Source organism: Apodemus sylvaticus, chromosome 10, assembly GCF_947179515.1.
Source record: "Apodemus sylvaticus chromosome 10, mApoSyl1.1, whole genome shotgun sequence".
In the NCBI taxonomy this organism is placed as follows: Eukaryota; Metazoa; Chordata; class Mammalia; order Rodentia; family Muridae; genus Apodemus; species Apodemus sylvaticus.
Window position 1 is genome coordinate 26,277,013 of NC_067481.1, and position 21,594 is coordinate 26,298,606.

The 21,594-nt window shown below is 42.4% G+C and overlaps 1 protein-coding gene across 3 annotated transcripts; it reads right to left on the reverse strand.

Moving 5' to 3' along the window:
- Positions 1-1,465: 1,465 nt before the first annotated feature.
- Cbx1 (chromobox 1) lies at positions 1,466-20,783 on the reverse strand. Of its 3 annotated transcripts, none has more exons than XM_052193960.1 (5): positions 20,574-20,783; positions 7,901-8,074; positions 7,159-7,336; positions 6,161-6,279; positions 1,466-2,976 (listed from the first exon to the last, which is right to left on the reverse strand). In XM_052193960.1, the coding sequence occupies exons 2-5, from the start codon at positions 8,038-8,040 to the stop codon at positions 2,832-2,834; spliced, it is 582 nt and encodes a 193-aa protein (XP_052049920.1). In that variant the 5' UTR covers positions 8,041-8,074; positions 20,574-20,783; the 3' UTR covers positions 1,466-2,831. The 3 variants fall into 3 exon arrangements, with proteins under 3 accessions (XP_052049920.1, XP_052049921.1, XP_052049918.1); XM_052193961.1 differs by having other exon boundaries at positions 6,161-6,255; positions 7,901-8,077; XM_052193958.1 differs by having other exon boundaries at positions 7,901-8,077.
- Positions 20,784-21,594: the final 811 nt, after the last annotated feature.

Genomic DNA, 21,594 nt, shown 5'->3' on the forward strand with positions numbered 1-21,594 from the left:
TCATATACATAAAATAATTTTTTTTTGTTCGAGACAAGGTTTCTCTGTATAGCTCTGGCTGTCCTAGAACTCACTCCGTAGACCTGGCCGACCTTGAACCCAGAAATCCGCCTGCCTCTGCCTCCCAAGTGCTGGGATCAAAGGTATACATCACCACCGTCCGGCTTAAATAATTCTTAAAGAAAAAAAAAAAAAAAAAAAAAGCATAGTGAACCCTAGCACCTGGGAGGCAAAGGCAGGAGAATCAAATTACCTGACCAGCCTAGTCTACATAGGGAGTCCCAGGCCAGCCAGGGGTACACAGACTGTTTTACAACACAACAAAAAACCAGACTAGACCCAAACTGCTCTTGTGACGCATGCCTGTAACCCTAGACGTGGGAAGACTAAGGCAAGAGCATCTACTTGAGTTTATGGTTATTCTAAGGTACACAGTAAATTTCAGGGAGACTGGCTTAGAGGGCTTGGCACATGAAGCACAGCAGTCAATGTGAGAATGGCTTTTAGAACCCAACTCCACAAAGTTGTCCTTGTGACTAACATCTGTGTACATACTAATGCAGTAAACCAAAGCGAAGCCAAAAGCAACAAGGGCTTCAGAGTTGGCTCATCGGTTAAGCATATTGGCTGTTCTTCCAGAGGATCCTAGTTTGATTCCTAGGTACCCATATTAGGTGGGTTACAACAGCTTGTAACTCCCAGCTCCATGCTCTCTTCTGGCCTCCACAGACACTGGACACACAAGTGGTGCACAGGTGTACACACAGGCAAAACACCATATAGTAAGAAAATGAAATAATTAGCATCAAGAAATCTGTTATTTGGGCTCCAGAATTATAAGCACTCCTTTAATCCCAGCACTCCGGAGGCAGAGGTAGTAGGTAGATCTTAGAGTTAGAGACCAGTCTGGTCTCTGGTCTACAAAGTGAGCTCTAGCCAGAGCTACACAGAAAAACCCTGTCTGAAAATCCAGCCCCTCCCAAAAAGACAGATGACATTCAACCTAGTGTTTAAAACATAGTGCCAATTCCTAAAACTTTTTGGTGATAGCATATGCTGATGCCATCCAACTAAGCTATTAAATAAAACATGTTTTCAAATAACTATATTTGGAAGTCTCATCAGTAAATAATTTCCCTGCAATATGAAAGACAGAATGATGTGCCAGTTCCTAACAATATGTGTAGCAATTATAAATGCTCAGGTATTTTATCACATTGATAAACTGAGACCGCTTAAAAGATTAGGGCACCAGATTTTGAGTCCCTAGTGTCCATTTATAGTCATGAAGCTGTGGAAGCCACTTTTGAGAAGCTTCTGGTAAGGTACTGATGCCCGCTGCAGTGGTAATGTACCCATGTGATTCCAATGCTGAACGTGGAGGCATAGGATTCAGAGTTCTAAGCCAGACTGGGCAACACGACAAGGAGACCTGGTTGGGGGTAAAAAGGACAGAAATCAAGAATTAGAAATCTATAATTTTATTAAGACAAAAACTGACAGGATGGTATGAAGTTTACACTTAAAAAGAAATTTTTACATACATCTTAACACATGCTAAATAAGATTTTACAATGTAGTTCTATTTGCAGGTCTAAACAATACTAAAAATTGATGGATCTCATGATTCAAGACAGTATTTTAGACATCAGTTAATCTGAAGATTTTGTATTCTCAAGTGAACCATTACCCCAATATGAAAGTTAATCTCCTGAGACCAGGGCTTGTGAAGTCATTCAATCCTTGAATTGACTCAATGGAATTTGTGCTGTTAGTAACTGAACCTGCCACAAGCAGTTTCAGGGTTCAAAGTTGGAAAAAAAACAAAAGAAATATACCCCCCAAACAAAAACAAAAGAACAAAAAACAAAAACAAAAAGAGAGGTGGGGGCTCCAAGAGTTTCCACCCTAAGAGTAGAGGCTCTCCTCTCCCATCCCCACAGGCCCTCCTGCAATACTCGAGCCAATGGCTTAGATGGACAAACTGACATTGTAACTTTATAATTGGAAAAAGGTTTTTTCCCTCCAACTTCAAGAATTAGCACCTCTAAGGCAGAGCAGTCTGCCTCTATATACTCGCCAATACCCTTTCCCTTTCCAGTCAGTTTCCATCATCAAATGGCAGCTTTGGTAACTCAGAACTGGCTTTGTCCTTTGTGGGCCACTTTGAGCTCAGGTTGGGAGCACCTTGGCTATAGGTTTTAGGATTAACAGACTCAAAACAGTCTTTCATAGTCCTTATTTATGGTGCCAATGACATTTTTTTTTTTTTTGAAAAGGCAAAATATTCTGAACATAGAACCAATTGATTAGTTAACTGTTCTACTGTTTCATCATTTCCCCAATCAGGCCCCAAATTTTAACCAAAATGATTCTACCCATCTCCCTTCCTCCCTGTCCCAACCCTCCCACCCCCCCAATTAATATACCAGTAATAGCCAAAAACTACACACATGCTAGGCTGTAAAAATGAAGTTAACACTATTGGGAAGAAGGCTGTGGGTTGTGGAGATGTTCTTTGAAGATCGACAGTATTTTTGCTTTCCCACACCCCAGTTCTGCAGGTTTTGTCCTTCATGGAAGGCCTACCGCTTCTTAGCAAATCGCAGAACAGGTTGCCTTGAAACACTTACCCTTTCCCCTCCACTGGGATGGGTGTGCAAACTACACAGCTTGAACAATTTAAAGCACTTGGGCTGCTGCAGGACACACAAACTATGCTGGCTCTTCAAAGGACATCTTCTCAAGCCACCTCTATGGTGTCAAGACAACTCCTTCCCTCCCCCTTGAAACCCACAGTCAGAGGTGACAGGGGCTGGTACTCAACCCGGCTAATTCTTGTCGTCTTTTTTGTCATCATCCTCTGAGGGGTAGGAATGCCACGTCAGCCTTTCCTCATAGAAGGATATGACAACCTGTGGGCACTTGACATTGGCTTCCTTGGCAGGGACCAGGTCAGCCTCATCAGAGTTTTTCCTGCAGAACAAAGCACAATGAAACTTTGAGATCAGCCGCTGTGGTCTCCTCCCAGTTTGGACCCCCCAGGGAATGGGGCTTCAAAGTCTAAAGTCCAGAAACCAATTAGGAAAGAGGGTTCAAGCATTTACTGGACGAGTGTTGTCACATGATCCCCTCAAAGATATTCCTGTTAAAAAAAAATCTCTTCTAAGGGCAGGTCTCTGTGATTTCAAGGCCAGTCTGATCTACAAAGTGAATTCTCGGACAGCCAGGGTTATACAGAGAAACTCTGTCTCAAAAACCGACACAAAACAGAAAAATAACAAAACAAAACAAAACAAACAAACAAAAAAACAAACAAACAAAAAAACCCTTTAAGAAACTTTGTCAAAAGGTAGGTCATCTGACTCAACTACTTCTTTGGAAATGGTCAAAAAAGCTTAATTAGAATTTCGGAAGTTAGACAAGATTAAAATCTGAGAATGATATATATTATATATAGGGAGTTAACTAGGAGTAAACTCTATCCATTTATCCTCAGCTCTCTGAGTCCATTCTAGAAGAGGCAGCAGCATGGGCAGGTAAACATGACAGAATGTGACAAGGCACCACCACAAACCTCCGGAACCTGACCATGAACAAGGGTTTAGAGCCACAGAGAACCACAGAATAAGCTGATACACTTAAACTTCTGTAAGAAACCATACCAAGATGGTGGGAAATGTACTGAATCCTAGAGGAATCTAACATAGTCCTCTTTTAACTCAAAGATTCTGGAGTAAGTTTAAGTCCTTTCACTACATAGATGTACGTGTTCTACAAATACTCGGAACCATGAGTGTGTATATTTATCAGTGTTGCTTCATCTTCCTAATGCTGTGACCCTTTAATACAGTTCCTCACCTTGTGCTGACCCCTAACCAAAAAATTTTGCTGTTATTTCACAAATGTAATTTTGCTACTGCTATGAATCATAACATAAACATCTGATACAAAGGATATCTAATACGTGACCCCTGTTAAAGGGTCATTTAGCCCCCAAGGGGTCATGACCCACAGGTTGAAAACTGCTATTCCATGTTGTTTTGCAACTGGATTTGGAGACCAACTAGCTTCAAACTCACAGAGATCCACTTGCCTCTGCCTCTAAGTGTTGGGATCAAAGGTGTGCAACCATCACACTTTTATATGTAACTTTTTAAAACTTGGGTTTTACAATCAAAATTCAATCTTTTGAGGGTGAAGGAGTGGGTGCTGGGGTTCAAACCATGAACCTTGCACATGCCAGGCAAGCCCTCTATCTGTAACCACTATTGCAAAGTGGTTAGTAATCTATTGCAAAGATTTGGGTTATTTTGCAGGGCAAAGGATCACACCGTTTCCATCTGAGTCACACCCCCTAGTTCAACATCCTTTTTTTTTTTAATTTAACAGAGTTTATTTATTTTGTGTATATGAGTGCTCTAACTCCAAGTACACCTGCATGTCAGAAGAGGACATTAGGTCCTAATATAGATGGTTGTGAGCCACCATGTGGTTGCTGAGAATTGAACTCAGGACCTTTGAAGAGTAGCTAGTGCTATTAACTCCTGAGCCATCTGTCTAGTCCCCAACAACCAAATCTTAACCATTAGATATAGTGAGTCTGCCAAAATTAGAGAATGCAATCCCCTACGCCATTCCCCACTTCCCTCCCTCCCTCCCTCCCTGTTTTGTAAAGGCAAACTCTTACTCTATTCCAAATTGTCTCTATTGCTAAAGTGGCACATGAGTTATGACCGGTTCTTCTCTGTGTTAATGCTTTCATGATACTCTAGGCCAGGCTAGCCTTCAACTGGTGATAGTTGTGTTTTATCTAAGTGTTGGATTTTAAGTGTCCAGCGTCAAACCTGACCAAGGCTGCAGCCCTACACACTATGGAGATATTTCTTTAACTCACACTTGTCATATACTCGGGGCAAGTGTGTACTAGCTAAACTACTTAATACATCCTATCACTCAGTTTTTCTTTTCTCCTGTAAGTTACATGAAATAAGCTGAATGAAGGTCAGATTCAATAAATACTGAGGGCACACCCGGGAAGAAAATAGGTGATTAGCTAACTGTGACACAGGCCTTCACCTATATTGGAGTTTAACCTCTTCGGGCGTCATGTAGTGAACAACTACCACAAATACCAATTTCAGCGAAATTTCTAGACCAATCAGGCCTTGAGAATCCTATTTTAACTGATAATGGCTTAACACTTACTCTTCCTAGTCCAGAATGGTGGCAAATCCCTGTAATCTCAGCACAGAGTCTAGGGCAGGAAGATTTCGAGTTCAAGGCAAGCCTAGACTAGAATAAAACTGTCTCAAAACAAGAAACAAAGAAAATTACTTTTCTTGACTTGAACTCCTTTTCATTAAACTATTAGAAAGTCCTGTTGTCATGTGCTGCATAACAATGTTCTGGTCAGCAATGGATAGCACATATCATAGTGGTCCTACAAGATTATAACGCAGACAAAGTTTCCCATTCTCATTCCCTAATGCTACTGTACTACATGCTAGTCATAGAAGCCCACTACTATGCTGTCAGCAAGGTAAGACACAGCGAATACAAGCATATTTAGCAAGCGAGACTCAATAGTGCTAACAAACAGTACCCATTGTTTCATTCTTCTTAGAGCACATCAGAGTTGTTGCCATTCATATACATAGTAGAAAGAACAGCCTTACATTATGTTCAGGAACACAAAGGACGACTCGCTGACCCCCGCTGGCTCATTCTGTAAATTTAGTCTTCAAAATAAATTCTATAAATTCTTTCTTTCCTAGCCCTCAAACATGAACAGAGCCTTGTTTATGTTTATGGGGTCAGCTTCATCTTTACTAAGAAGGTGGCAAAGAAGGAGAGTGATTCTATCACATTTCAGAAATTTTTTCTTAACAGAACTGAAATGTGATTCCTCTCCATAGCCTTTCCCACCTAACAACAACAACAAAAAAAGGTGAAGATCTGAAAATCCTAAGGGCCCCTACCTGTAACTCATGAGTCCAGGTTGGTAGTCAGGCCGAGGGTCACTATCGAAGGACTATGTCATCTTAAAGATTTCACACCTGGGCGACTGGAATTTCGAAGATCCAGCTCTTTTCCTCTGGCATAGAACAGATAGGGAGAAGGGAAAAAAACAACCACACAGAAACACTGGGAGACTCACCATTTCATCAGGAACATGAGCTCTCCACTGGAGTCAGTAGCTCCAATAATCCGTTCTGGGTCCAAACCCCGGGCAAACCCTCGTGGCTTTTCTGACTGTAAAAACCAGATGGGTAGAGCCTTTATTGACATAGGACTATATCCAGAACAAAGTTAGTTATTTTTAAGAAATGTAATCCAACATCCAATCAGGGCTTCCTCTGCTTCCCACACCATGTGTTAGATGTCTGAAGTACATGAGGTCTTTCCAGCACAAACAGGATATATACCCCAAGCAAGAGAAAGTCAAAGGTAAGTTACTTAAGATACTAAAGAAAACAAAATAGCCATCTCAAATCTTTTGTTCGTTTTTTTTTTTTCTTTTTTTGGTTTTTTGGATTTGGTTTTTTGAGACAGGGTTTCTCTGTATAGCCCTGGCTGTCCTGGAACTCACTCTGTAGACCAGGCTGGCCTCGAACTCAGAAATCCACCTGCCTCTGCCTCCCAGAGTGCTGGGATTACAGGCTTGTTTTATTTTTTAGAACAGCTTTTCTCTTGTGTGTTATGTTTTGCTGAGACAAGGTCTCCTGCAGTCCAGGCCTCTTATCCCTGATCCTCTGGCCCTCTTCTTTCTGATTGCCAGGATTACAGCTATGGACAGGGCTGACCCCCAAATCCCTTTAAAACATTAGCTTATTTCTGAAGACACATAGAGGACATGACTTCTGAGATAAAGGAACAAAGTCCAGTATAGTAGTTCATACCCATAATCTCAACAGTTAGACCTATTATCTCAAAACTTACAAGGCTAAGAAAGGAGGATTACCACAAGTTTAAGGCAAACTTGGGATACAAAATTACAGACCAGCCTAGGCTTCTATGCAAGACCTTATCTAAAATAAGTACATAAAAAGAAAAAAAAATAAAAAAAAAAAGAAGGTGAAACCAGGAGAGACAGTTGGCAGAACCAAACTGCTAGAGAATCCTCTGGCTGGTGAGGATTCCTAGTTCTAGCCTTACCTCTTCCTTCTTCTTCTTTGGTTTACTTTCCTCTCCTTTATCTTCAGAATCAGAATCAGCTTTGCGCTTGCCTCCCTCTGATTTCTCTGTCTCATGAGCTGTTTTCTGGGATTGTAGAAACTCAGCAATTAGGTCAGGGCAATCCAGATTCTCTTCTGGCTCCCAAGTGTTGTCCTCACTGAAACCAGTAAGCACAGCAAGTTATACTTTCCATTCAGATCAACATTTTTATACTAAGAAAAGAGCTAGTCTTGGAAGAGAGTTAAATGATAACCAATAGCTAGACTTTTGTTCAAGATAAAGAACTTTCCTAGGAGGGGAGGTTAGAGACTAAAGGCTTAGAAACTTGTGTTCTTCAAGGAAAGACTATTTTGCAAAAGTGGACTATCCTATACAAACTGATCCTCAGAAACCACTGTGTTAGGCTGGCAAGATGCCTAAACGGGGAAAAGGAGCCGAGCCATTTGCCAAGCCTGAAGACCTGACTTTCCTCTCAGGACTTACATGGCACACATACCCCTACCCCCCAATACATTAAAACAAAAAACTCTCATAAATTATACTACTTTGCATGTAGGTCCTTCAGACTATCAGCTGTGGAGGTCAGGATTGAAACAAGGTATACCCATCACAGAATTGCAAGTAAGCATATCATATGATTTCTCATAGTAACCAAATTTGCCTGTGTAAATGAAACTTACTCTAAGAGAAACGGGATGGGAAGAAGAAAAAAAAAACTTACTCCGAGAAACCCTTCCACTTAAGAAGATATTCCACCTTGCCCTTGACAACTCGCCGATCAAGAACTTTTTCCACCACATATTCCTCTTCCTCTTCTTCTAGTACCTCCTCCACTTTCTTCTTGTTTTGTTTTTTCCCCATGGTACCCGCCAGCTTTCTGGTGTGAAGGGTGACACTGCTATAAACAACGACAGAAAATAAAAAGGGCCTAAGGCACACTTACTGGCTGGGTAAGTATCTGGATGGAGTTGAGCCAGGGAACCCCAGGTGGTGTGCGCTGCTTCTAATGCTCTACTCACCTCCAGTTCACAACAGTGGTGCAATGTTTGCTAGGGACAAGTCAGAATTATTAGTCTCATAGCAAATTATTGTCTTTTCTTTCCCTTTGGACAAGGACTTATTATGAAGCCCAAGCTGTCCTCAGCTTTCTTAGTGATAGAATTATAGGTCTGTACCACAACATGTGGGAAGAATTTCTGAATATATCCATTTATAACTTTTTTTTTTTGGTTTTTCAATCTGATGCCCTCTTCTGGTGTATCTGAAGATAGTAAGTATACTCAGATATATTAAATAAATACATCTTTAAAAAGGCAACAGAATAAGTATTAATTTAAGGTGGAGAACTGTAATAACTCAGAAAATAAGCAGGGAGCCGGGTGGTGGTAGCGCACGCCTGTAATCCCAGCACTCTGGGAGGCAGAGGCAGGTGGATTTCTGAGTTCGGAGGCCAGCCTGGTCTACAGAGTGAGTTCCAGGACAGCCAGGGCTATACAAAGAAACCCTGTCTCAAAAAAAAAAAAACCAAAAAAAAAAAAAAAAAAAAAAAAGCAGGGAAAGGTAGCTATCATTAAAGTTACCTTTTTTCCCCCTCTTTTGAGGCAGACCTTCTGTAGAGTTGGTCCTCTCCTGCCTTCCCATGGGTTCCTATAAACATCTCAAGGCCACCCGGCTTGCATGGCAAGCGCTTTACTTTACAGGTCCCTAGTTTATTTTTTTTCTAAAACATGCTTCAAGCCAGACAGCAGATACAGACACCCCCCCACCCCCCACCCCCCGGGACTATATAGGGAATTAGACGTTGGTTTTGCTTGATAAAAACAAAAACAAAAAACCCAAATATAACTGGGGATATAATAGCTCAATTGGTAGACTGCTTACTCCACATGAATGAAACTCTGAATCTGACCACTAAAAACTTGGCATGGTAGTGCACACGTGCCTATGACCTTAGCAGGAGGACCAAGAGTTAAAGGCTATCCCTGTTTGTATAATAACCCTCAGGAAACCCATAAAATACAGATATTTTCCTAGTATAAAAAGTGTAGTTCTTGCGGGGGTGGGGATGGGTGGGGGGTGGGGGGTGTGGGGGTGGGGGGTGGGGGTGGCACATGCCTGTAATCCCAGCACTCTGGGAGGCAGAGGCAGGCGGATTTCTGAGTTTGAGGCCAGCCTGGTCTACAGAGTGAGTTCCAGGAAAGCCAGGGCTATACAGAGAAACCCTGTCTCAAAAACACCAAATCCAAAAAAAAAAAAAAAGTTGTAAAAAGTGTAGTTCCCTAAATATCTTACCTTTAATCCATTTAATTCTAGTTGTTTTAATTTTTTCTACTTATTTATTTTCTGAGACAGGGTTTCTCTATGTAGCCCTGGTATTCTGGAACACTCAAGAGATCCTCCTGCCCCTATATCCTGAGTGCTAGAATTAAACGTGTGCATTTCTTGTTTTGTTTTGATTTTTAAGGTCTGAAACCTTAAAATTACCAGCCAAATAGAGAAACCCTGTCTTGAAAACAAAACAATAGGGCTAAAGGTAAAATGTGTAGTACTGAGTGGCACCTCTACAGTTCAAGTGTGTACCACATTATTTAGCTTGAAAATAATGATTTTAAGCCATCAATTTTGTCTGGTATCTCAATGAACCAAAAACAGTATAAATGTAGTTCTTTTAAGACAAGACACTGCTTTTCTCTCCAACTTTCCCAGGGCCAGTTACAGAAGAGCCCTGCACTCCACCTTCAGACCCCACAAGGTGGCAGGAGAGGACCAACTCCAGACAAACCTTCACCCATGTACCAGCATGTATGTATGCTTCTGTTGTGACTGGAAGCATTCAGTAACCCCAAAAGACACCAAGGAGCCGGTTCTGATGCAATGCATTAGGGTCTCTCTATTACAAGCTTGAGTGTGGGCTCCCCACCAACCCTGACAATAGTAAGGTTGATCCCCACGTCCAGTTTCAGGCAAGCATTTATAGAGGCAAACAAACAAGCAAGGTTTCTAGTCTGGTTCATGAATCATGGGAGGCATTATGGCCTTTAACGTAACTGGCTGCTGCGAGCCAAGCCATAAACTTCTGCTCTTCCCTGATTGATGGCTGTTAGGAAGTGAAGTGCCAGAGGCAGGCTTGTAACCTGGAGGTACAGATCTGTTGGGGAGTAACCTGGGCTGGTGTTAGGTGCTAGTTTGTTAGCTTGAGTTTAACCTTAGGCCAGGTTCTCTAAGATAAAGTCTGTACCCAAGATCTGGTCCCTCACTTCTACATGCATAATAATAATAAATAAAACTATTTATGATGGCTGTTCCTGGTTGTCAGCTTGACTACATCTTGGAATGAACTATAATCTAAAAATGGAGGGCACACATGTGGCTAAGATCTTGAGGCTGGAAAACATAGGCTTCTTTCTGACCTGGACCTTAACTTGGGATGACACATTTTTGATCCAGATCTTGAAGCACAGTGGCCATGAAAAACTTAGGCCCAAGCAAGGTAGTACACACTTTTAATCCCAGAAGACTGAGGCAAGCAGATCCTTGAGTTCAAGGCCAACCAGGGACAGAGCAAGTTCCAAATTCAGATGTGGTGGTACACACCTTTAGTCTGGGCGATTCCTTCTGCTGAAGGCCTATATAAGGACAACGAAAGAAGGAAGGCTCACTGTTTTTCACCTCCTTGCACTTACTTGTCAGCATATCTGTTGGAACCTACTTCAAGATTCCAGCTAGCCTCACAGGACTGAGCAACTATTACATCCTTGGACTTTCATTCACAGATGCCCACTGCTGGGTTAGCTGGTCTTCAAACTGTAAATCATTACAATACATCCATTTAATATATAGACAGTCCATAGAGTTTTGTGACTCTAGAGAACCCTGACTGATTCACTACTTACATGAGGAATAGTGCTTGCTTCTTTTCTCATTTCAGTACTAGAGATTAAATCCAAGACTTGGCATGTGCTAGGCAAGTACTCTCCCAGTGAACTATATCTTAGCCCCTCTATTTTTAGACAGGGTCTTATCAAATTGCCCAGCTCATTTAGAATTGCAATCCTCCTGCCTCTGTTTCCAGAATACATGGAATTACAACTGTGTATTACACCTAGCACTTATTATATGTGTATATTATAATTTACTGGTTTATTTTGTATATATGTGTTATCAGAAACAAAATTAAGCATTTTGTTTTTGCCTTTGTAGTTTGTATAAACTACTCAAAGAAATAGAAAAGGTGTACCTATGAAGCCAGTATAAACATAGCTTGCAGTTGTTAGCACAGAAAAACACAGCTAGGGCAGAGTAGGTATTTCAACTGGTAAAGCTCTTATCATGCAAGCATTAGGACCTGACTTAGTTCTTCAGGATCCTTTCAACACAGGCACTGGGATGTGTGCTTCTAATTTCAGTGCAAAGGAGATATAGACAGGTGGATCCCTAGGGCTTGCTGGGTAGCCAGGCAGCCTGGCCTACTAAGTGAGTACCAGGGAAAGGAAAAACAATACCTCAAAACAAAAATCAAAAAGACAAGAGAGCATCTGAGAAATCCGAGGCTGACCTCTAGCCAGACACAGTAAGGGCTACCTATGAACTCCTAGAACACCTATTTCTTCTGTACAGTTTGAGAAATCTAATTCTAGAGCCTGGAGAGATGACTCAGTAGTTCAGAACTCTTGTTACTGCTCTTCCAGAGGACTGAGTTAGGCTCACAAATGTTAACTCTAGCTCCAAGGGATTGGATGTATCTGGTTGCCTCAGGCACCTGCACATACCCACATACAGGCACATACCTACATATAATTACAAATAATAAATCTTAGCACTAGAGAGGCAGAGGCAGGAAGATCTCTGTGAGGTCAAGCCCAGTCTGGCTGCATAGAGACCCTTTCTCAAAAAACCAGGAAGTGCAAACCATTTAAACCTTACAACTGAGTTTCTATTCCTGGCAAGCATGTGAAAAGGCCAGAAATGGTAGGGTGATCTTTAATCCTAGCACTCTAATAGCAAGATGGAATGTGGAAACAGAATTGCTAGAAAACTCAATCAGCCAGCTAGCCTAGAGTACAAAGTACAACAGAGAAAGAAATCCTGCCTCAAATAAGATGAAAAGAACCAACTTCCAAAAGTTCAACCACGAAATGCACTTCAGCATATGCACAAAAATACTTTGGTTTTTTTTTTTTTAAAAGATGTATTTATTTATGTATATGAGTACACTGTAGCTGTCCTCAGACACTCCAGAAGAGGGCATCAGATCTCATCACAGATGGTTGTGAGCCACCATGTGGTTGCTGGGATTTGAACTCATGACCTCTGGAAGAGCTGTCAATGCCCTTAACCACTGAGCCATCTCTCCAGCCCTGGTTTTTTTTTTTTTTTTTAAAAAGATTTATTTATTTTATACATGCGCACGCTGTTGCTCTTTTCAGACACACATCAGATCCCATTACAGATGGTTGTGGTTGTTGGGATTTGAACTCAGGAACCCAAGAAGAGCAGCCAGTGCTTTTAAATGCTGAGTCATCTCTCCAGTCCGCATTGTTTTTTTAAACTATAAAGGTTCCTGGATCATATGCCTTTCTTTTTCTTTTTCAGTCATCCTATAGATATGTATACATGTGAAAAAAGACATTACAGTGTCCCAACCTGACTTTTTAAAAAACTGCATGCATGTGGGTGCAGCTGCTCAAGGAGTTCAGGTGTCAGATTCCCTCATCAAGAGTTCTACTAGAAAACAAAACAAAACAAAAAAAGAGTTCTACTGACAGCTGTGATCCTCCTGTTGCGGGTGCTAGTAACTGAATTTAGGTCTTTTGTAATAGCAATACAAAATTTCTTTCTGGCCAATGCCTGAATTCTATTTTTTAAAAAAGATTTATCAATTTATTTATGTAATCCTATCTGCATGTACATCTGTATGCCATAAGAGGGCATCAGATCACATTATAGATGGCTGTGGGCCTGTGAGCCACCATGTGGTTGCTGAAAATTGAACCCAGGACCTCTGGAAACCAGCCACTGTTCTTAACCACTGAGCCATTCCTCCAGTCTGAACTTTTTGTTTTTCTTTTTTCGAGACACGGTTTCTCTATGTAGTCCTGTCTGTCCCGGAACTCATGTAGACCAGGCTGGCCTCGAACTCAGAAATCCGCCTGCCTCTGCCTCCCAAGTGCTGGAATTAAAGGCATGCGCCACCACTGCCTGCCAGCCTGAACTCTAACAAAATACAGGCTCTTTTTTTTGCAGTAACAACCAATACTGTGGTTGGAGAGGTGGCTCAACAGCTTAAGAGCTCTGTTTATTCAGCTGTGTCGATGTCCTAATTCATTATACATTGTCTTTAAGGGATAATTATCTGAAAACCAGTGCATTGTTATAGTCCAGTGACTACTAAATAATAAAACTAGCAGACAGGTCTCATGGAACAGTATAAGCATGGACCTTACTAACATTACCCTGTGTATTTTAAATCATCTCTAGATGACCTGTTATATATAAGTACTATACAAATAGTTATTATATATGTGGAACTCTTATATCCTGAGAGCTAGCAAGCAGTATTTCTGGAGGTCATAAAAACTAATTTTATACCTGTCCCAAGATGGTGAAGAATCTTGAGTTATAAATTTATATTGTCATTTAGAAGCATAAAATTGTTTTGAGGGGTCAGAAAACAAAAAGATTAGAAACTCTGATCAAGCTATTTTGTGTTGTTTTGTTTTAGACAGGATCTTGTGTATTTCTGGGTAGCCTGAAATTCTCTTTGTAGACCAGCCCAGGTCTTTCCTGCCCTTGGCTTTCTTGATTTTGTTCCCTCCTTGGTATTTAAACAGGAGCTATGTTGCAGTACCAGAGAAGACCAAAGGAGGGCATCTGATTCCCAGAACTGTGGTTACAGCATGGTATAAGCCACTTTGTGAGTGCCGGAAATTGAACTCAAGTCCACAGAAGAGCAGTCAGTGCTCTTTAACTAAAGGCATCTCTCCAACCAGGAGATGGGTTTTGTTTTGTTAATGAGGTATCTCTACCAGCCAGTCCGGGCCAGGAAAGGGATCTCCAGGAGTTGGATTTACACGTGGTTGTGAGCCACCTCAGTTGTGTTGGGAACTAATCCCAAGTCAGAGCAACAAAACCTTTAAGCTGCGGAACCGTCTCTCCAACCCAAGGTCAGTTGTTATGCAAGATACACTTGTTAAAAGAGTTTAAGCATTAGCTGGGCGTGGTGGTATAAGCCTTTAATCCTATCACTATCACTCAGGAGGCAGAAGCAGGAGGATCTTTGTGAGTTCAAGGCCAGTCTAGTGTAACCAGTTCATACAGTCTTTAACAGAAGGTTATCTGAAAACCAGTGCACCGAGAATTCACTTTTGGGGCTGGAGAGATGGTTCAGTGGTTAAGAGCACTGACTATTCTACCAGAGGTCCAGAGTTCAATTCCCAGCAACCACATGGTAGCTCACAACCATCTGTAATGGGATCTGATGCCCTCTTCTGGTGTTTCAGAAGATAGCTACACTGTACTCTTATACATAAAATAAATGAATTTTAATTAAAAATTTCAACTCTGCACAAGAAAAATGTTGAAATGCACGAGCAGGCCTATTGTAGTTCTAGAATATAGACGCCTCAGAAGTAAAGCACTATATGGCTGTAATTCCAGCAGTCAGGAGGCTAAGGAAGGTGAATCTGAGGCAAGCCTGCAATAAACTTCCTTTCTCAAAACCAGCCTACTGGGGACTAAAGAGGTAACTGAGCAATTAAGAGAACTTGTTGCTCTCACAGAGAGGACTTAGGTAAAGTACCCACAAGGCAGCTCACAAATATCTATTAACTCCAATTCATGGGATTTCACTTGACTCCCTCTTCAGGCTTACACACACACACACACACACACACACACACACACACACACACACACACACACACACACACCTACAAGAAACCAGAGATAAAAGAGTGCCACAAGAGCAACCACAACCCCAAGCCCACATTTCCTAAGCCCACCTGCATAGCAGCTTCCAGCGGAGTAAAAAGCCCTAGCTTCAAACCCTAGCATAGTACCCTAAATTAACAAACTTCCAGTGCAAGACTTTTTAAAAACCTGCCACAGGCAGCAAATTGAAATAACATTGAAATAACAAAACTGGTGAAGCAAATGCAAATAATATCCAGTGGGAGAAAAATATGTAAAATAGGTAAGAAGCAAAATCTTGGATATAATAGAAAACTTTCAACAAAAGAATTTACTTACAGAAAGTATCTAAAAACCTATTATATAAGTATGAACTCAGTCTGGGGATCTATACTGTAAACTTTTGTAACAAATTTGAGAGATGGTGGCTTCAGACTTAAGGTATTAGATACATATTTCTATTAATAACCAATAAAGCGGACAATGGCCTACTACCCGCTTCTTCCTGCCTCTTTCCACACTTTTGTCTTAAAGCCACTGGTTGGGTCACTATATAGCTGACTGGCTGACTTTAAACTGATTCTACTAGAGCTTCTCAGAGCTGGGGATTATAGGCATACCTGTTGTATTTTAACAAAATCTCAATTGTTTGATTTTACCAATGAAGACTGAGGAGCCAGATGCTGGGGTGAAAGCCTGATAGCTCAGAGTCAGGGAAAGCACCCAGCTCATCTTCCTCCTCAGCCAACTTCCAGAATGAATCCCCGGTCAACATCGCTCCCTTCTACTTCCTCTTCCTTATGTCTCTAGGCGTCCTAACTCCCAGTTACTCTGCTTCTTAATCTTTACACTCACTTCCGGTCAACGGGCTGCCTGCTCACCTTCTTGACCTATGGGTGACTTTATTTAATCCTGTTTAGTTTACAATATTCAAGCAGAAAACTCTTAGATGAAAGGTGTGTGCTAAGGCAGAGTCACACCACAACTTAAAACAGGATTTTCCAGTAAATAGATCTCGGGGGTTCACAATGTGATCAAATATCCTGCAACACACACCTATTTTATTTTAGATAAACACCTCCCAACACATTCTTATTTTTAAACTTTTAGGCAGGGTCTTATCTCAGCCTAGGCTAACTAGAACTCAACCTGTAACAAAGCCTAAAACCCAGGGATTTTCTTACAAAAGCCGACTAAGTACCACGATGCCAAGTAAAAATTGCAATGCCAGGCTATTCTTTTTCCAGATAGGGTTTCACTGTAGCCTAGGCTGAGCTCAAACTCTTACAATTTTTTGCCTCAGCCTCCTGAGTGTTGACAGGGATGAGCTATCCCACCCAGAGTTATTAGTTTAAATGTCACTCATTAGAAGGCCTGCTTCCCTATTGTCTTCATTCTGTCAAAACCCTACCTTTTCTTCCTCCCTCATAATGCTCAATCTAACCAAATAACTATTTCCTTGGAATCCCCAAAGCATTGTTTCTATTTTCCCTCAGACACACAATTGGAATTCTGAATCCTGTGCAAATCATAAAAATACAAAGCTGCCAGCTTTTTAGGGAATGACCAATCTGATCAATAATCCCTGAAAAGAAAACAAGACAAGCCAAGGTATCTTTGCTGTAATAACTGGCAAAGACACCAGTGATAAAACACACGTGAAGGCACTCATTGTACAGGTGCCACTCTTATTTCTAAACTAATTTTAAATGGCTTGTTATTTTACTGTTTATGAAACAAATGCTTTCCAAGCCGGGTGGTGGTGGCGCATGCCTGTAATCCCAGCACTCTGGGAGGCAGAGGCAGGCGAATTTCTGAGTTCAAGGCCAGCCTGGTCTACAGCGTGAGCTCCAGGACAGCCAGGGCTACACAGAGAAACCCTGTCTCAAAAAAAACCAAATCCAAAAAACCAACCAACCAAACAAACAAAAACAAAAACCCAAATGCTTTCCAGATGCAAAATCTGATGAAAAACAGGAATTTGTGCAACATTCACATCTAGCATGAGTATTAATTTGGTTTTTGTATTATTTTTCAGAGTCTGGATGGGAATGCAGAATTGGTTGCTGCAGATTGAATCCAGAGCTTTGCAACCCCAACCACACACCCCCACCCTGTGCTTCTCACACATACACACACACTCCACCCTGCGTTTTCTTTTCAGTGCCAGGATCTCAACTCTGTAACCTAGGTTGGTTTCAAGCAAGTGACTCCTCCTCCTTCTGCATCCACCTCTATTTACTGCTTGTAGCAGGGAACACTGGGACAGAGGATAACTTTGATAAGCCAATCCCTTCTTTTACTATGTCAGTTCTGGAATCATAGGTTGTCAGGCTTGGTGGGAAGTGCCTTTATCCATCAAGTCATCTCAAAGGTCTAGCCTGTTTTGTTTTTTCTTCAGCCAGGTCTCACTCTATGATCCAGGCTAGCATGGCTCTTATTATATAGACTAGACTGTTCTCAAACTCCATGCAACAGTTTCTACCCTGTCTCTCCTTCCTGACGTATTATAGACACATGCCATCATATCCACCTGTGAAATATACACAAAATTTTACTTTATACACAACTTCACACAAAAAATATTAAGAAGGTCAGAGTACAGCTCAGCAGCAGAGCATGTGAGTTTTGGGGTTCAATTCAGTGCACTACCACAACAGAAAAACAAAATATTAAAAACCAGCACATTTCCCCAAATTTAGTAGACGTATAGCTCATCAGTAGAAAGCTTGCCACACTGGAATAGTGTGGAGTGCTTGCCTAACATGTAAGAGGCCCTGAATCCTACTCTTCATCACTGCAAAAAGCAAGACACATTAAAAATAAAACTGTCAGCTAGGTATGATGGCGCACACCTAAAAAAAAAAATCTCAATTCAAGGCCAGTCTAGGCTACAAAGTGAGTTCCAAGCCACTTTAGGATATAGATGATAAAATCCAAATATAACAACCATCCATAAGGAGATCTGACTCCCTCTCTTCTGGTGTGTCTGAAGTCAGCTACAGTGTACTTACATATAACAAATAAATCTTAAACAACCAATGGTCTGACAAGCCTAATGACCAGCATTGAATCACTACAACTAGTGTAACAGAAGAAATCGACCCCCACTCCCAAAGATGTTCCTGATTTACATAAGTCACAGCAGACCCCACCCCCCACTTTTAAAAACTAAAAGGGGGGAGGGGCTGGAGAGATGGCTCAGTCGTTAAGAGCACTAACTGCTCTTCCAGAGGTACTGAGTACAATTCCCAGCAACCACATGGTGGCTCACAACCATCTTTAAAGGGATCTGATGCCCTTTTCTGGTGTTCATGAATGTTTATGTAATAATACTCACATTCATTAAATAAGTAAATATTTTAAAATTTTATTTATTTTATCCATGAGTACACCACCATTGCTCTCTTCAGACATACAAGAAGAGGGCACCAGACCCATTACAGATGGTTGTGAGCCACCATGTGGTTGCTGGGAATTGAACTCAGGACCTCTGGAAAAGCAATCGGTGTTCTTAACCGCTGAGCCATTTCTCCGGCCCCAAATAAATCTTGAGAGAGAGAGAGAGAGAGAGAGGGAGAGAGAGGGAGGGGAGGGAGGGGGAGGGGGAGGAGGAGAGGGAGGGAAACAAATTTTTCCTTTTTTTTTTTTCTTTTTTTTTGGTTTTTCGAGACAGGGTTTCTCTGTGTAGTCCCGGCGGTCCTGGAACTCACTCTGTAGAACAGGCTGGCCTCCAACTCAGAAATTCACCTGCCTCTGCCTCCCAAGTGTTGGGATTACAAGCGTGTGCCACGACGCCTGGCTTTTTTTCCTTTCTTAACTGCTCAGAAAAATACCTAGAAGGGAGGGTTTAAAAATCTGCCATAATACTATTGATAAAAAACTGTGACCAAATAGAAAACCAGAAATGATCTTTCACTACCCAAATATTTTAAGGAGCACAGGACTCCTTCCCCTAGGCCTCGAACCCCTGCTGCTCCCGTCTCACCTCCGAAGTGCTGGCGGGGATTACAGGAGTGCGCCAATGCAGAACTGGGCTCCTTTCTAAACACCAGATATGCCTAGAGAGCATCTATGAGAATGCACAGGCACCAATTTCTTGATTGTAGTCATACATCTATCAGAAAACCTTAGATCTTTTGAAACTATTCCAAAATGCTGACATGATTCTTAACACAAAACTGGAGAGGGTACCCTATGTTCTAGTATAACTCATTTTTGGAAAAACAAAAAATAATTTTTACGGCATTAGAACATAATTCAGTGGTCGATAATTTGCATGTGTGCAAAGTCCTTAATACCAACAAACCAAAATGAGTTCCATATTTCATATACTGTTTTTTAATAAAAATATTTTCGCTGCTTGTGGACATGCACCTGCTTTCATAGGTCCCTGCCACAGCCCTCATTTGTAATCAGAGGTCAATTGTGAAGTCAGTTCTTTACTTACAACACCTTTACCTATATACTAAGAGTTAAACTGAGGTCTCCAGGCTTACACAGGAAGAACAAACCTTTTTTATCTCATGAGTCTTGTCTTACACATGCTAATCCGACAGCCTCCCTACTCGCACCCATCACAAGGCAGCGAGTGGCCTTTTTACCCTTTCTAGACTCCCCTGGTGGCCATGGAAGGCCTTAAATTTCTGAACTTCCAGTTTGCAGCTCTTAAATGCTAAGATTACAGGTACAGGCCCTCACACCCAGCCCAAATTTATATGGTACTGGGAACTGAATCCAGGGGTTTGCAGTGGGCTAGGCGAACATTCTACCAACTAAGCTAAATCCCCGGGGACCCCCTCTTTCTTCCACATTTGACCCGATCACTCTAGACTTCTACCCTACTTATCCCAGCAACTCTACTTTTAGACAAAGTCAAGAAAATGCCTGAACCCTCACCCCCCCTCCCGACGGGTTCAACAAATCTCTTCCCCGTTAGCACACCTTGAGCAGCCAAAGTCCCCCTATCCAAGTTTACTGCAAGTTACTTCTTCGTAACTCCGGCAAGAGAAATTTCTTTGGGAGTGGCAACTGGACCCAATAACCTCAGGTTACTTTTTCTTTCAGTCCTCCAAGTGCTACGGAGACTGCCCGCGATTGCCACCGTGTCCGCTTTCTCGGGTTACATTTCTAAACCTCTAGAGTACGAAGTCGTGGTCCCTGCCACGCACACCCAAAACCCCTGTCCCCCATATGGAGGTCCCAAAGTTCCCTCCCGCCCAACTCCAAAGTTGCTCATTCGGGTCATAAGCTCTTCGTCCAGTTCTTGAAAAGCTAACCCTCCGCTGGCTCCGCTCATCGCCGCTCCGCCCTCTCCACATTCCCGCAGCCCGCGAACTCTGCGCGGGAAGCGGACCGGTTGGGCGCTGGGCCGGGGCGCGCCCCCAACTCCTCTGAGTCCACTCTTCCGTTAGCGGCCCGCGCTCGCCCGCGGCCTCCCGCCGTCGCCGCATCCCCTCCCCCCCGCCTCCAGCCCGCCTCTTCACCTCGTAGCAGCGCCCGAGAGTCAGAGAGGAATCGGTGCCGCGCTACCCGCGCGTTTCGTCGGGCGGTCCGAGGGAGTAGCGGCCAGAGGAGCAAAAAGCCGTGTGGCCTCAAGTCGGTCGTCCCGCTGAAGCAGCGTACCGCAGGCCCCGCCAACGGCCCTCCCCTCAGCCGAACAAAAGAGCCTCTCACTCTGCGCGGCCCGCCGCCTGCACTGCGCAGGCGCGACGACCCGCCGCAGGGCACCTTGGGATTCAGAGTCAGTCAGAAACTACAAATCCCAAAGTACTGCACGAATCCTGCCCCGTCTACTTCCACTTTTAAAGGTTGTAGGGAGTTTTCTAAGTTTTTGTTTTCTTTTTAACTGGAAAAGCGAAATCGACTATTATTTAGAACGCATAACTCTACAGGGTAGAAAATTAATGGTTAATGATGGATTTTGTTTGTTTAATAACAGGGTACGTAATCCAGCTGACTTCAAACTTGTGGCCTTTCTATTTTTTCTGGATTTGGTTTTTTTTTCCGAGACAGGGTTTCTCTGTGTTGCCCTGGCTGTCCTGGAACTCACTCTGTAGACCAGTCTGGCCTCGAACTCAGAAATCCGTCTGCCTCTGCCTCCCAGAGTGCTGGGATTACAGGCGTGCGCCACCACTGCCCAGCTTGTGGCCTTTCTTTTAAGGCGTTTGCTAGTATTTCTTGCTCCGTCTAAAAAATTAGGACACGCGAGTTTGGAAACGAATCCGTTGATGTTTGGTCCGTCTGCGTTTAAAAGAAAAATCTTACCATATTTGTCACCTGATATTTATCAAATCCACCTTCAATAATGTCCCCCAATCTTATCTATTATCGCTACCTGGATGAGGCTCCTACCTCTCAGCTTGAATCATTGTTCCATTCAGAGAGCAGTAAATTAATGGTCTGGGTAGACACCATCAATTCGTTCTGAGGTTTCTTTTTGTTTCCCGCCCTCCTACCCTCTCTATTTATTCTTGTTTTATTTTGGTTGTTGGTTCTGTTGAGTGG